We start from the raw sequence: 13,394 nt of genomic DNA on the forward strand, positions 1-13,394 counted from the left end.
TATGCCTTCTCAAAGTCGAAAAGTAGCACGATAAGGTCCTGATTCCTAGATCGAGCGAAAGCTGTAGACTCCCAATCCTATACAGACTGATCCACTGCTCCCCAACACATATGCAAACTTCAGCCTGTATCTCTACACCTCCCACAGCTGCTGCCCAAGAAGTGTAACTAGCCTGGCAATAGCTTCCCACAGCAACGGGATATCCTCTCTGCTGAGAGATGGTGCTCCTCGACATGAGAAAATCAACTGCTCCTCCTACTAACTATGTCCAACACATGTTATAGATTGTGTTTTCCCAAAAGAAGGAAACATTAAAAAATTTTAACCAGTTTCCACATCATACTTGTCATTTGATACATGCCATTCACAGAAATATGCACCAGCCTAAATGAACCTTGCCACTTTTGCACAAGCATTGTCTTGAAAGTGATATATACTTGAATGTTTAACTTGAACACCAAATCTCCCTCCCATATGGCCTGCTTCCATCTAGGCCCCTTCGTTTCTCTACTTTCTACATGTAGTGTTCCCATGTTTCAATTCTATCCATTCGAAGCAATTGCAACTTCATGATCCTCTACTATCTCTCCTCCTGTGCCGAGAGGATGGCCTCTCTAAGGCCTTCTTTACTACCTACTGGGAAGTGGTGAAGGACCCCCTACTGATGGCCTTCCAAGAGATCTTCACTTCAGGACAGATGCCAAGGAGCCTTATCAGTCTTCTCCCCAAAGGGGGAGACCGATTGGAGCTTTCCCAGTGGAGACCAATCACCTTATTGTCAGTGGCCTATAAGGCATTGGCAAAGATGATTGGTAGGCGACTACGCCCCGTGCTGCCAGACATCATCCATGACACACAGACAGGCTTTGTCCAAGATAGGAGTATCCTAGACAATGTATTCACCTTCTTTGAGGCGACGGAGTGGGCTCAGCACAGTGGGCAAAGACTGGCCATACTACTCTTGGATTTCGAGAAAGCTTATGATAAGGTGTACTGGATTTCCTGGAGGGCACCATGGTGAAGTTGGGTTTCCCCCGAGGCTTAGATTCGCGGGGTCACCGCACTTTACAGATCCGCCACCAGTAGGATTCTCATAGGTGGTAGGCGAGGGGAGGAGTTTCGGCTGGAGAGATCGGTCCGGCAGGGTTGCCCCTTGGCCCCCTACCTATTCCTACTCTTTGCAGAGGCGATGTCTCACTTTGTCACATTCCGTGTGAGCGGATTAAACGGCCTCCAACTTCCCATGAGAAAGGAGACTAAGTTGCTAGACTCAGAGTATGCAAATGATACAACACTCTATATAGAAGAAGATGAGTTGATGTTGGAGAGAGTGAGGCTGGCTCTTGAGGTGTTCTGTTCCGCAGCGGGAGCGAAAATCAATTGACGAAAGTCGGTTGGTTTCCTCACAGACCCGAACTCTAGCACGGAGTGGAGCGTCCACCTAGGATTTAGATGGGTGAGCAGAAGGCAAACCGTCCGGTACCTAGGGTTCCAGGTGGGACTCCACATCACTCCCGCCTAGCAGTTTCTTCCAGTCCTCGATTCTATTCAGAGGAAGCCGACTTACTGGAGCACGGCTCGCCTCTCACTAGCCCGCCAAGCCCTGGTGGTTAACCAGGTCCTCCTAGCGACGGCCTGGTACATCGCCTCGTGTTGGTGCTTCTCCCCATCCTACGTAGTACAACTTCGCCGCCTAGTGCAGAACTTTCTTTGGTCCAGGTCAGACCGCTCCAGGGATTCCCGGGCCAAGGTGGCATGGGCGACCATACGGCATCGGTCAGAGGGAGGGCTTGGAACCATAGACCCAGAGTTTCAGAGTATGGCTCTCTTAGGCAAGCTAGTTGTCCGCGGCCTCACATCGGGACGACAAACCTGGAAGGTCCTATTGCAGGAGGGTCTTCAAGATTGTAGACCGAGGCTTGCCGGTGAGTGGAGGCCGTTCCTGAGATGGATCTTCACGTCAGCCCAAATCACCTCCCCAGATCACCTTTCCTACACAGCTAACTCCGCGTGTGGCAAGGCCTCCGTAAGGCCCTAATCCAGAGCCCCTCAGGCTGCCAGGAGGAGATAGACCGTCAGTCGGTGATCTAGAACCCCCAGGTCAAAGATCGGGAAGGGGCACAGATTGGCGAGCGCCCCCACATCCAGTGGGCTGGTTGGGTTGATTCGGAGGCGGCATCTTTTAGGCGATCAGCAATCTTCTCTTGCAAAATGGGATCTGAGCTGTAAGAAATAATTCAATCTTGTGACCTTCCATACTTTGTTGGTCTTCAGCATCAAGTTGTCCAAATTCACTTTCAAATTCATGGTATAGAGTTGTTACAGCTAAACCTTTGTTGGGTTTTTCAACCCATTCAGTGAAACTTTTCTTCGTCATAAGGCCAGAGTCTTCTAAGAAGAATTCTTTGCGTAGGGCTTTTTTGAATGCAGCCCAATCCGCATCTTGTTGGAAAAGGCCATGGATTCTTTCTTGAAGACCATGCTTGGCTAGTCTGGCAAAATAACGGCTCCATGCATATTGCAGTACACCAAAGAAGAGCATTTTCTCAACATACAAACGAATGAAAACAAAGACATTTTGACCATTAAATTGTTTTAATTCACGCCCAACTTCTTCTAGGGCCTTGATAGCTATGGAATAAATCTTCTCTTCTTCTTGCCTTTGTTGTTGTTGTTGTAACATTTGGATTTGTTGTTGTTGAGTCTGCTACAGTATGCACACCAATTGTTGCAGAGTATCTCCTGAAGAATTCCCCCATCTTGGAGTTTTCTTACACCGACCTTCACGTAGGGTTCACCAATATCGCAGCGCGTAGGGTTGAAGGTCACCACACGGGTTTAACAAAAGAAGAATGTATGGGGGTTCAGGAGCTTAGACTCCAGAGATGGTAGAGATAAGAAAAGGGTTGAAGGTTTCAAGCCAAGTTCTTGAAGATAAGTGACAGCAGGGTGAAGGTAGGTTCAAGGAGAGGAGTAGATAGAAGAGAAGGGGTTCGAAGAGAATGAAGATATAGAAGAATACTTCCAAAAAGAATTAGAAAATATAGAAGAATACTAACAAAGATGAAGCTTGTTAGTTTCTTTCAGCATTATGAGAAAATATAACTCTAATAGAAAAAAACGTGTACAAAATAATACCTTCCTCTATGTTGCTCAGATCGCCAATTTGATCCTTCCAATGGCTCCGAAAGGGGGGGTTAAATACCAAATCTTGCCAGATCACTCCTTCATCTCCCACTTTCGGAGTATTGTTCATTGCCTAAAAACAGCGATCGCGCGTCGCACGATTTCGCTAATCTCTCTTTTTACATAAAATCCTCTCAAATTAGCTGAAGGCTACATGCTTTCTTTTACATGTCATCCTAATCTAGAAGTTGTCTATAATTTTGTAGAATTTTTTTTCAAGAGATAATATCTAGAATATTAAAATTTGACTAAAATCTAATATTTTTGAACCATGGACACTAACATTAATGTCTAAAATAGCATTGGCTCTCTAAATCTAAAAGGAAGCCACACTCTAGATTTTTTTACACGATGTACACGTAGCGGCACGACAACGTGACAATTGACAATTAGATAGTGGGCCAAGGCAAACCAACACGGGCGGCGTGATGCAAATGGAGGTGCCCTTCAAATCCACGTCAATAAGATACAGGTTGCGACTTGCATTGCCACTTGGACAGTGCTCTCGCAAGAGAACTGTGCACTTTTCCAAGTGCCCTTTTACAATCATGTCATCCTGGCAGTGCAGATGAAGTTACAAATGTCCATAAGTACAATACAAAAGAATAAATATAAGCATCATCACTGTCACTATTAAGAAAAGTAGCCGCCCCCTCTCAAACTGGAAGGGAAGCAAGAGGAAAGCACCCTCTCCCCGTCAATCTAAAGAAGTAGCAGAGGGTGTATCCAAGAGCCGATCCTGGGTAGAAGGTACTAAAGAACCGGCCGGTTGACCGCTTTGGTCAAAATGTCGGCAAAATTATCTGATAAAACACTAACTCTAGGCGGATATTGCCTAGCTCAACTTGCTCTCTGAAAAAGTGAGAGTGGACTCCCACATGCCGCATCTGTGATGTGATGATGGCATTGCCCGCAAGGACAATGGCACTTTGGTTGTCGCAATAGACAACGGTGGAAAATTCACAAGGGAAGTGAAGCGCCGCCACTAAGCTCCTTAGGTAGATAGCCTCGATAGTGCTATTGAAGAGAGCCCTATACTCAGCCTCGGCCATGGAAGCCGCCACCGTCTCTCGATTATGGTTGGGCCAAGAAATGGGAGCCATACCCAAGGTGAAGAGGTGGCCGCCATGGGAACGCCCGGTGTCAGGGTCTCTCTGCCCAATCAAAATCAGTGTACCCTTGCAAACATAAACCAAAACAATAAGTGACCGTGCCTGCTTATGTGTGCATGTCCCTAGTGTAATATCCCTCTGTACGCGGATCCTAGTCTATCTGCAATTATCATCATACCAAGCACTTTGAGGGGCAGTATAACTATGTATTGCAGTAGAGCCCATCTTACATGGGAATGTCTCTGAAGCTACAGCATGTAAAACCTTCACTAGAGATCTAGTGACATTTTCTAGTGGTTCATGATGGTCTAGCTGACTTAAGCCATCTCGTACTGCATCACTATAGATATGCGATGTTTGCTCTAGAAATTCATAATGTGAAAAATGCGTGTAACTGTGTGCATGTTTCTTGTCTCTGACTATATGCTAGAGTAAATTTTAGGATCACATGGTCAACCTCTATGCTGATTCGCTTATCAAATATCTCAAAATGCTGAATTTCTAGAATTAACACTGGCAAGCCCATTACATAGTCCACCACACGGGCTCCTTTTTTGCTATTCCAACAAGTGAAAGCATCCACTCCTGGCCATCTTAATAGGCCATTGAATATAGCCGATCCATGAGCACTTCCCAAAGCTAGCAGATGGGATCCATATGCTGTCACCTCCTTATCTTGAGATGTCCTGAGAAGCCATCCAATGCCAATTCCTTAAACATTTCATGTTTAGTATCATGAAAGGCGGACTACTCACTTCCTATTGGAGCATTAAAGTCTCCCACTAGTAGTATGCCCCCAATACTTACATATCTTATAATATCTTCATGTAGTACTTCAAATGGTGATCCCTCCCAAGGAGAAAATGTTAAAGAGGCAGGTGGGAAGTAGTATACCGCAACATATAGATCCCTCGGGTGTCCTATCCTCAGCCTTGCACACATGTATCTAGCATGCGCATCTCGTGACACGACATGAATCATGTCTTGGAGGCTAGCCACCCCTCCTGACCCCTTGGTTCCTCCTGGTCTATGGGATTGAGGAATGTATACGCTCTCCCATTTGTATCCCACAACATCCGGTAATCTAGAATTTGTACACTCATGTGTCTCTGTATACATAGCCATGTCTATCCCACGAAAAGTATCCTCAAAATAACCTACATCAAGTCTCATTGAACCATTACAATTCCAATGGGACATCTTTAACGTCTCATAGGCCTCATACCGTCATTGTGACCTCCGTTCTGCTACGATTACTGTGCCGTCTCTATACACAGCATACTTGCCTTCTTTACGTGCCTCCAACACTTTTGCTAAGTAAGCCCTTTTATGCTGTAACTGTGCGGGTATGAGATCCTCATCAAGGTAAATCTTTTCACTCTTCAAAGCCTTTCTTTTTTATAAGAAGACCCTTTTGCTATCTATGTCCCCAAATTTCAGCATGAGGATCCAACCTCTTTTGTCATTTGGATCACCTATCCTCCAAGCATCCATAATGCATGTCTCATATGCATCCATCTTAACACAAAGTGTTTTAGCATCCTCTTGGGGGTTTCCTTTTTTAGCCCACCCCACCACACATACACGCAATGCACGGAGTTTTCTCTTTGCTTCCTCCTCTAGAGTTGCGTTCATCATTTCTATTTTGTTCTGAGGCATCCCTTCGTTTCTTCTAACTACCTCAATCCATTGTGCATTTTCGTTCATTGTTTGCTAAACGTTTTCTACTTTCTTTTGAGCTCCCTCTACCACATTCACCCATGTGTGCATGTCTTTTTTTAAACCTTCCATCTCTTTCTTTAATTCTAGTGCATATGGCATTGTTGTTTGTGCATCCATCATTGACTTGTATGTCACTAATTCATTCTTACATGACTCTAACTACCTTTTGAGTTCAGCAATCTCCATGTCCTTGGCTGCTACGCATGCATTTGTATCTGATTTCAATGCATCCATATCTACTTTCCAAGCGTCCCTTACCTCGTTCAACTTATCTATTATATCCATTTGCAAGTCAGCCTTGATTTCTTTATATTTTGCATCATCCTAGCCGTTAAAGCATGATTTCCTATTTGCTTCTACAACATCACTTAGTTCTTCCTTGAATGTCTCCTACAATTTTCCATATACATCTTTTTGCTTTGTATCGATGTTATTCATGAATTTTTGTTGCATGTTGTCACACACCCTCATGCACGCTTTCAAGTTTGTATCCATTTTAGCATTCAATTCCTTTCCCCATGTTTGATGCATTGCATTCATGTCACTTGTCACCTTGTCAATCATTGGCATACATATTGCTGCAATCTCACTTCTTATGAGGGCTTTCATGTCATCCAAACCATTTGTTACAATCAACATTTGCATCTTTGTCCATCGTTTGGCACTTGTGGGAGTGGCGTTTTCAAGAGCTCTCCTTTTGTTTTGTCTATAGTAGAAATTTTCATCCTTAGTGGGGGTCTTGTACCGCCCTTCTGATGCAATGCCTCCTATGAATGGTCTGATTGGTTGTGTATCAAGTTCGGTCTCATGTCCACTGGTTTCTTTGTCAGTAGTCTCTGCCATCTCACAATCTAGGACAGCCACTCAATGTGCTTGCATTGACCCTACCAACACTCCTAAACAACTGCCAATACCTCTGCAACTTCCAAGGCAGTCAGAGTCTCCCTATGCAAAGACGTTCTCTGCAAGAAAGTGGCTCTCTCTCTGCGTAGAGACGTGCCCCTACAGAGCAACGCCTTTAGAGCTCACGCCAGACACGTCAGCTCCCGTCTCTCACACATGACACGTCAGCTCATGCCAGCCTCTCGTCCGCCACTGCTATTCCTGCATCTGCTCTAGCCAGTATCCCGTAACCTCAAGCCATCATTCACTAGCGTCACGCAACCAACGTCATGCCATCGTCCAACGTCACCCTCACACGACCAACAACCAGCGTCACATGAGAGAGAGAGAGACGTAAAATCTCTGCTGGGTGATGTATCTTCTGTACCACACGTGACGAGACAGTGCTTCATCTTTTTGTCGCTTGCCGTGTTGCAAGATAGGTTTGGAATTTTGTTTCTCGTGTGTGGCTCTCGTTGACCCGGCAACAGATATCACCTCGTTCGTGGATTATGGGAAAGATGACCTCCATGACCTCTTTGAATTCAGATTACCCCTACCTTTTCCATTTCCTTAGATGGACAGCCTTGTGGCATATTTGGTGTACTCGGAATGCCTTCATTTTTTATTTGGTATCTGGCATTCATAATCATGTGGCCTGAATCTAGCATTTAGTGTTGTTGCAAATCTCCTCTATGGTGTTTGCTAATCTGGTTCTTCTTGACTGCTCCCTGGCTGGATATTGTTCGCTCCACTCCAGCTGCTCTTTGAGTGTGACATTTTTGTGTTACAGAGTCTGTGTAGACTTTCCTTCATGTCTGTTATTTGCAATGCTGACCTGATGGTCTGATGCAAATATTTACTACTTAATTTAATTATCTTCACGAAAAGAGAGAGAGAGAGAGAGAGAGAGAGAGAGAGAGAGTCTCATGTTACCAAGGCATTCATTCAAAGTTTGGCACACCCCCTTTAGTAGAGACTGCCCTTGCTAGCCCAAAATTCCAAGAGACTAGCTTCTAAGGGTAATAAATGATCTCACTATGTTTGGATTATAGTCTAGTCTACATTTGGATACTAGAGATACATAGATGACTCCCTCTCATACAATATTACCTCTTCACGGCTAGGAGGTTAACCATCCATTTTCATGGATCTAGTACTACTCGAGGCCTAGGATACTTTAATCAAATTTAAGCATAGCCCACCACATTCCTTTGTATTTTCTTTCACCCCATGCGAGAGGGCCGTGTGCAAGAACCCGGCACCTTCACACGTCTTAGCGATGTCATAGCACCCAAAAAAGGCTTCATCCCATCAATATAGATAGAGAAGCATGTCAAGCAAAGGCATTAGCACAAGATACCTATACATACAAATTATGCACCAATAGAGAGGGGAAGATGGCAACATTTCCGGTATACCTCATTAAAGCCCCTATCCTTGCATGTTTGGGTCCCCTCATTAGAGAGGCTTCACAATTCCTCTCCCTTAGACAAGGCACTACATATAAAGGTTGATGATGATGTTCACTAGAGATATTGGGTTTGACTCATGCCTACGCTCATAGAGGAGTATCGATGATCCACAATAGGACACTAGGGCATTTTTTACTCTCCTTATAAGAGGTTTTTTTCCCCCAATTATATTATCTTCTATTTTATGTGCTTATGTTACACAATTCAGGCACCTATCATGTTTTACACCTTCTGGGAGTCATAAAATACTTTGGAGAATTCTAGAAGTTTAGGTACTTCACAGAGCAACAAGAAATAGGGGGGCACACAAGCTAAGAAGGGTAAGTGCCACCATTCAAAGAAGCCAAGTCATTATATCACGGAATGTAAGAAGTGCATTGTGAAGGAGGAGTCTTGGATGTCTGTTTCGAATGCACCTTCTACTACTACAAAGTCTACATCTTTTGTTGTAGACCATACTACTATTTTTAAACTTGCAATTATGACTCTTATTGGGCTAATAGAGCATTTAGCTCTATTAAGGATGCTAGCACTTGGTTCTTTAACAATGGTGCTTCTAAGCATATTACATCCCGCAGGGGTTTGTTTTCCTTTGTCATTATAGCTCTTGTTGGCAAGTCTATGCAGTGTGCCAACAATGCATCTTACCATGTTAGAGGTGTTGGGGAGATTATCTTGAAATCCATTGATGGCGCTACTCTCCGTTTACATGATACATTATTTGTGCCACGCAGAAAGAAAAATTTATTGTCTGTTTCTTCTTTAGCAAAGTGTGGTATGCAGGTCACATTTGCTGATGACAAATGTATGGTCAAGGATAACGAATTCTTGACTTTGGTTTTGACTAGCACATTATGTCATAGACTCTATGACTTAGATGTCTATTCAATTGATCAGTCAATCTATTTACCATCTACTCTTACTTCTATCATGTCACAGACAAAGTTATGGCATGCTCCCATGGGGCATGTCAACTGTGGCAGTTTGATGCTTATGTGACGTACTCAGATGCTAGATGGCTTACCTCTCTTGGAGAGACCTCTTGAGCATATTTCTGAGGGATGCATTTTGGGGAAAATGCATCGATTCTTGTTTCCTCGTAATGTTGCTTTTAAGGCAACCTCTAGATTACAAATTGTGCATTCAAAATGTATGTGGACCTATACAAACAAAGTCATTGGGTGGATGTTATTATTTCGCCACCTTCATTGATGACTTTACTCGTTTTTTTTTATCTACTCATTGGTAAAAAAGTCAGAGGTATATAATGCATTTTTGGCTTTTGTTGCACTTGCTGAAAATCAATCTCACTATAGGATTAAGACTCTTCGTTCGGACCAAGGGAGGAAATACATGTCTTCTTTGCTTACTAATTTTTTGAAGTAGAAAGGCATTGTCCATCAACATACTATTGCATATACTCCAAAACAGAATGGGGTTGCAAAAAAGAAGAATCAGTCACTCATGGAAATGGCCAGATGTATGCTGAAAGCTAAGAGATTGCCGCATGGCTTTTGGATGAAAGCAATTATGTGTGCTTGTCATGTTTTGAATACATGCCCTACCAAGGCATTAAAAAATGTTACGCCTTTTAAGGCTTGGAACAACCGAAAACCTTTAGTTCGCCATTTTTGTACTTTTGGGTGTCTTGCGTATGCTCATATTCCCAATGTACTAAGAAAAAAAATAGACAACAAGGCTGTTACATGCATTTTTGTGGGGTATAGCAATGAGAGCAAAACGATATAGACTGAATGATCTTGTTTCCAAGAAAGCCTTTGTCAAGAGGGATGTGGTTTTTAATGAAAAATCAGAATTATCCCTTGCTAGTTTTGATACATATCAAGCTGCCAATGATGTATTTAAAGGGCTGCTGCCCATTTCTTTTGGTGATACAACCGGAGTTTCAATAAATGAACACAATGTTCAACCACGTGCTCCATTGAGCAATGCAAAAGTTCAGCCTATGACTAATCTGAATATTCAACAAGATGTTGAATTTGAGGTTCAACAAGAGCTTGTACACAATCAAGAAACTAGGCAAATGCAAAGACGATACTTGCAAACTATAAAAGATAGTCATTTGGATGCTCCTATTACTAGTCGTACTAGAAGATAAGCCCATTTGCATGATCATACTAATACAATGAAATTTGTTATGGCAGTACACACACTTGATGATGAGGAGCCTGAATGTTTGGTAGATGCACAACAAAGTGTGCATTGGATGGCAGCAATGCAAGCTGAATTTGATTCTATCATAAAGAATCAAGTATGGGATTTAGTGACATTGCCTGTTGGAGAGAAAGCCATTGGTACAAAGTGGGTCTATGAGTTTAAAAGAAATGCACATAGATCCATTGATAAGTATAAAGCCACGCTTGTGGCCAAAGGCTACGCGCAAAAGAAAGGCATGGACTATGAGGAGAAATTTGCTCCTACATCCCGTATGACTACCATTCAATCAATGGTTGCTTCAGCGCATCATGGTTGATCTATGCACCAACTTGATATTAAGACTGCATTTTTACATAGGAAACTTCAAGAATAAGTGTATGTACAGCAGCCCATTGGTTTTGCAGTTAAAGGATCCGAACACTTGGTATGTAAGCTGAAAAAGGCTTTGTATGGTTTAAAGCAAGGTCCACAAGCTTGATAAGCAAAAAATGATGCCTTTTTACTCAGCCAACGGTCCATTAACAGCTCATCAAAGCCTACCCTTTACGTATGCAAAGAGGGGGGATCGTTGCTGGTCATATGTATTTATGTAGATGATCTTCTGCACACAATGACAAATGCTGATCAGATTTCAGCATTCAAGAAAAATTTGCAGCAAACTTTTGAAATGTCAGCAAACTTAGGGTCTTTGCACTACAATTTGGGCATTCGGTTCATTCATGATGCTAGAAACAATGGATTGCCACAGTCTAGATATATTGGTAGACTGCTTGAGAGGTTTGGCTTACACGATTACAAGCCAGTTTACACACTGATGGAGATTGGACTCAAGCTGTCTTTGCACAATGACAGTGATCTATTTGACATCCATAAATATGCTCTAGCGATTGGATGTCTCATTTATTTTATTTCAACCCTGAGCAAATATATGCACGACCCACGCATGTCACATTGGCAAGTTGTGAAGCATTTTTTTCGTTACTTGTAGGGTACTAGGAATCTTATATTGCTTTATGCCAAGGGGGGACCACTGCAACTACATGCTTATAGTGTTTCAGATTGGGCGGGTGATTTTGATTCACATTACTCTACGAGTAGAAACCGTTTCTTTCTTGGCTCATCTTGCATCTCTTGGCTTAGCAATAAACAATCAATTGTTTCCACATTGTCTTGTGAAGTTGAATACAAGGTAGCTTTCACTACCACAATTGAATGTGTATAGCTGAGATGTTTGTTAGCTGATCTTGATGTATCTGTCACGAAGCCTACTCCTTTGTTTATTGACAGTCAAAGTGTCATTGCAATGGCATGGAACCTAGTGTTTCATGAATGCACGAAACACATAGAGATCCACTATCCCTTTGTCAAAGAGAGGCTACATGCAAGAGATATCAATCTTGTTTACTACCCTACCACTAGTAATGTGGCAAACATCTTCATGAAAGCTCTTCTTCGTGACAAATTTGAAGCATTTCGCAATGCTTTAAATTTGATCTCCTTTGGTGGATAATCCTTATATGCTGATCACTTTTCACTCCAGGGGGGTTTATTGGGTTTGACTCATACCTACGCTCTCAGAGGAGTGTCGGTGATCTATGATAGGACACTAGGGCACTTTTGACTCTCCTTATGAAAGGTTTTTTTCTCCCGGTTATATTATCTTCTATTTTATGTGCTTACGTTACACAATTCGGGCACTTATCGTGTTTTACACCTTTCGGGTGTGAATGCACATTAACAACCCTAAGGTTTACGGGTTGTACTTTGTACTTTCATTCCATTCTTTGGTAATTGCATCAAAGTCGTGCTGAGTCTTCACTCTCACTCTCTTCACTATCAAATGTGTACTCTCAACTGCGCTTCGATCCTCCATACCTCACTCACATGGGGATTCTAGTAACCTATGGAGTGTGAGTGTGGTAGCAAATCTATGCAATAGTATTTTTTAGAATATCACTGTTGCTCATGGCTCGAGAAGCACCCAATCACCTAGCACCATGTTGCCCACCCTTCGCATGCCAACTCCTCATTTCAAAGAGAGAGAAGCTTCCTAACAAGAACAATGGATTTCTAACATTTCTTCAAAACAAATTAGGATAATCCATACCACATTGACTCGGAGGCCTTTCTTGGTCATATCTCTATATTACTTCTAGGCTATATTGCCTATGGTTTATTTTGTTCTAACTATTAAACATGATCCTATAGAGTGGAATCTTGGATGTCTAATCTATCTATCTGCACTGAGTATCAAATATGAGCGCTGTGTAAAAGGCCAATCTGACATTATTATACATCTTTCATCATTTTTAAGCTTGCACACCTGCGGATATGCTGAAGGCGGCTGTCCTGATAATAGGTATAAAATTGTGCCTCCAAGTCCATACAGATCAGACTGAACCGTTGCCCGGTTTTGAAATTGCTCTGGAGCCATATAGCCATACTGCAACATCAAAACTTAATTAGGTACATAAAATGTTTGCATCTCCAAGCTTTTTTGAATCTAAACTGAGAGCATCTATTTAACCTCAGGATGCAGTCTTGTTTTGCAAATTTTCGCACCGTTCCAACAACTGTGCTGCCAATGAATGTGACAGCAGCTGCATCTTGGACTGCTCCGAAATCCACCAGTTTGACCTTTCCACTAGACTCATCCAGTATAATATTATCTGGCTGTAGATTCCAAAACTATCAGAATCCTTACTTGATTGGCACTTTCTACTGAAGTCAAACTTATAAGCTAAAAGAACATCCACATCACCTATCACACTTCTTAAGGTAAAGTATTGTACTTCCAAGGTGAAGGTCCACCACACAATAAGAAAGGACTACATAAATC

The 13,394-nt window shown here is 42.6% G+C and overlaps 1 protein-coding gene across 8 annotated transcripts in view; it reads right to left on the bottom strand.

Annotated features, from left to right (window-relative positions):
• LOC148038588 (uncharacterized) overlaps positions 1-13,394 on the bottom strand; it is a 155,514-nt gene that overhangs the window by 58,926 nt on the left and 83,194 nt on the right. For all 8 annotated transcript variants that reach the window (XM_087673694.1, XM_087673687.1, XM_087673692.1 and 5 more), the window contains 2 exons: positions 13,118-13,228; positions 12,879-12,998 (listed from right to left, as the gene is read on the bottom strand). In XM_087673694.1, coding sequence (XP_087529820.1) covers positions 12,879-12,998; positions 13,118-13,228 — 231 coding nt within the window. The remainder of the gene's footprint in view (positions 1-12,878; positions 12,999-13,117; positions 13,229-13,394) is intronic.

The sequence above is a fragment of the Lygodium microphyllum genome, chromosome 3 (genome assembly GCF_053477565.2).
Source record: "Lygodium microphyllum isolate KBCC chromosome 3, Lygodium_microphyllum_v1.1.10, whole genome shotgun sequence".
NCBI classification, from domain to species: Eukaryota; Viridiplantae; Streptophyta; class Polypodiopsida; order Schizaeales; family Lygodiaceae; genus Lygodium; species Lygodium microphyllum.